This window comes from Castanea sativa, chromosome 4 (genome assembly GCF_040712315.1).
Source record: "Castanea sativa cultivar Marrone di Chiusa Pesio chromosome 4, ASM4071231v1".
NCBI lineage: Eukaryota > Viridiplantae > Streptophyta > Magnoliopsida > Fagales > Fagaceae > Castanea > Castanea sativa.
In genome coordinates this window covers 9012947-9016167 of record NC_134016.1, presented here as the reverse complement: position 1 = coordinate 9016167, position 3221 = coordinate 9012947, and the positions used below count along the sequence as shown (strand labels likewise).

Here is a 3221-nt window from a genome sequence, read left to right as displayed (position 1 = left end):
AAAATTATAAAGCCTTATTCTATATTTTTCTTACTTTGTGGATGTTCTATTATGCAAGCCAAAGCCTTGATTTATAAATGACATACATCAAGGGTCAAATCCCTTTAAAAAAAAAAAAAAACACAAAGATAGAAGCTTTTTATTTTTTTAATAGTATATAGTTGCAGATTACAATGGAAAGACTCTCCCGGATAAGGACAATTTGAACTCTCTTTTTTTTTTTTTTAACATATATCTAAGAGTACTAATAAAATGTTATAAAAAATAAAGAGGACTAATTAAAAACCAAAAAAAAAAAAAAAACATGTGAACTACAAAATTCTTGTCACAACCAAAATCTTTAAAGTTTAAACCCATATTAATAAATAATCACTCTCTTCTCAAATAATAATAATAATAATCACTCTTTGTTTTTTAGCCCAAAAAAATTAATATAATATAGTAGAATAAAACAAATGAAGGACATTTTAGTAAAATTAACGTTTGCAAGTTCATTTATTTTATTTTGATATGGTGAGAAACTAGAAAGTCCCAGAAAATCGTAGTGCCAACGAAGAACTCGAATCGATTTGGAGTTAAAAGGTGAGCCTTTTCTGCATCAATACCCTAATTCCTTGCTTATTTGATCCAGCAAACCCTTATTCATATAATCACCATTGAAACAGAAATCTGAATCGAATATATTTTTTTTTACATTGTTGTACATGAAACTTTTGTGCCCCTTTTTGGAGATTCACTGAGAAAGATAAGTTTTTGGATTGATTTTTAAGAAACCCAGTTCTCAGATTGGTGGTTTGGTCCATTTGAATATTGGGGTGTGTAAATTTTCATGTATTTGGGGGTTTTCTCGATCTGGGTCTCTTAAAATTGATGAACTTTGAGTTGGTTTTTACATGTATATGAAGGATTTCTAAGTTTTCTACAAAGCCCTTTATTGTGAGGCTTTGAATAAGCTCTATATCATGTTTTGTTGTACCAAAATTTATTTGTCATTGTTATGTAATTTAGCTTGAAGTATTGTGGAGTGAGAAAAAGAGAAAGTAACAGGGGTTGTTATAGATGGGGAAGCCTTTGCTGTATGAGATCTTGGAAAAACCAGCCACAAGTTGTGTTATAGGAATATGTAGTGCAATATGGTTTTACATACAGAAGAAAAATATTGGTTATTCACATGTGGGTTTGAGTTATGAAACCTCCATTGAAGGGCACCATTGGAGGATAATAACCTCAGCATTTTCCCATATAAGTGTTCTTCATCTTGTTTTTAATATGAGTGCACTTTGGAGTCTTGGAGTAGTGGAACAGTTAGGGAATTTGGGCCTTGGTGTGGCATATTATCTTCAGTATACACTTGTCTTGGTTGTGTTATCAGGCGTGTTAGTTTTGGGGATGTACCATATACTGATCCAAAGGTTCAAGGTCGAGTATTTTCGGAGAGTGACAGCTGTTGGATATTCTTGTGTTGTTTTTGGGTGGATGACGATTCTTGCTGTGAAGCAACCTTCTTCAAAGTTGGACCTTTTCGGGTTTCTTTCGCTTCCCATTAGTTTTGCTCCATTTGAGTCACTCATTTTTACTTCAATTATTGTTCCACAAGCAAGTTTTCTTGGGCATTTATCAGGAATCATTACTGGGTATGCTATTGCATGGGGTTTGATTCATGGGATGAACAACTACTGGGGAGTTTCCATGTTGGGATGGACAGCACTTATGTTTGTGTTCAGTTTGAAGCGATCTGGTGCTTATGATTTCAACTTTCTTGAGATTGAATCTGTTACAGATCCTTCCTTGCCATCTGTGAGGTTTATGGCATCAGGTAATGGTAGGACCTTGCAGATGAGTTCTTTACCTGTTGGAGATGCTGAAATTGTGTAATTTCTAGTCAAGATTTTATCATATCTTATTGATGTCACTCAGGATTTTTTTATTGCTTGATTTTGATTTGTCAGACTAGACAACTACACATGAAAATGCTAATATGTCCATGGTTCCTGCAACCATATTGTATTGTTATCTCCTAAGGTAATGCAAGTTTCAGGTGCATGTTTGTGCTACACAATGCCGTACAGAAGACTCTTGTTCATTGTCATTTAGTTGCAAAATTCATTGTGGTCAATTGGAAATTGTAGCTCTGTTTAGTCAATATCCTCCATATTCTGTTACAAATGTTTTCTCTAAGAAATGAATTGAATTTGTTTACAACATTGACCGTGCATTTCTAGTTGGTCTTTTATACAATTAAGAAGCCTAAAGACAGGGAGCCATGCCCTTTTTATTATCTTTTTTTATTTTTTATTTTTTTATTTTTTGTAGATTAGGTTGAGAGGTCATATCATATCGAGTACACATGGCATGCTATTTGGGTAAAATGAAACTCCAAAACATATCTGGTTATATGACAATGAACCAGCAGTCTGGCCACTCTCTGCTTATGTGACCTTGCCAAATCATATTGTTTGGCATAAATTTTTTGGTGGTGTTATCCTTGAAGCACTTCTGTCGGAACTTGTATGATCAAGCTTTGATTTGGCAATGGCTGTTTGATTCTGTTGGTGACTCGTGTGGTGTGACCTGGGTGACTGATAACTGTTTTGCCTTTTATGTGCTTCACAATGGAGCAATCTTGTGGATATCTTTGCAAGGAAGCTTTTGTGGCAGCGGGGTGATGATTGAATATATTTACTGTGGAGAGGCCTTTAAGTGTCAGATTTGTTATTTAAAACATCTAGTAAATGTTTGTGTGGACAAATTCTTGCTGAAAATATAAACCCTTGATTAATTCCAGCTGCAATCTGTTCTGTATCCCAGCTCAAAATTTCCACCTTCTCTGTGAAGACAGGAGGATATGGTGGAAAGGCCTGTTCCTTTGAAATCCATATAAACTTCAAGTTAATGATTTGTGCTATTTCAATTCATGAATTAGTCTACTTTGAGGTTACTGCATTTTCAAATACTTTTTAGTTGTTGATAAATTGAAATGCAACCACCAGATAAAACTTCCTTTTACCATTTTTGTATATTTACTTAAATAAGATTGAACCTTTAACAGAGAAATAGATTGGAGAGCTTGCATGCTCCTAAACAGCCCAATTGACAAAGTTGGTCTTTCACTTGAATCTTTGATGCAGACCTTATCTGAGAAGTTGCATATTATTGTTATTAATGTCACAATTCCCCCTCCTTTCTTTTGCCTTCAATTGTAAGAGTGTCCAGAATCCTAT

General features: G+C 34.2%; 1 protein-coding gene across 1 annotated transcript; it reads left to right on the top strand.

The window, feature by feature from the left end:
- Window positions 1-510: 510 nt before the first annotated feature.
- LOC142630327 (RHOMBOID-like protein 13) lies at window positions 511-2911 on the top strand. Its single transcript, XM_075804311.1, has 2 exons — window positions 511-1816; window positions 2314-2911. Exons 1-2 carry the CDS (start codon window positions 1060-1062, stop codon window positions 2316-2318), a joined length of 762 nt encoding a protein of 253 aa, XP_075660426.1. The 5' UTR covers window positions 511-1059; the 3' UTR covers window positions 2319-2911.
- Window positions 2912-3221: the final 310 nt, after the last annotated feature.

Bases quoted from the DNA above. Each gene is read 5' to 3' on its own strand.
- LOC142630327 (XM_075804311.1), top strand. From the start codon at position 1,060: ATGGGGAAGCCTTTGCTGTATGAGATCTTGGAAAAACCAGCCACAAGT.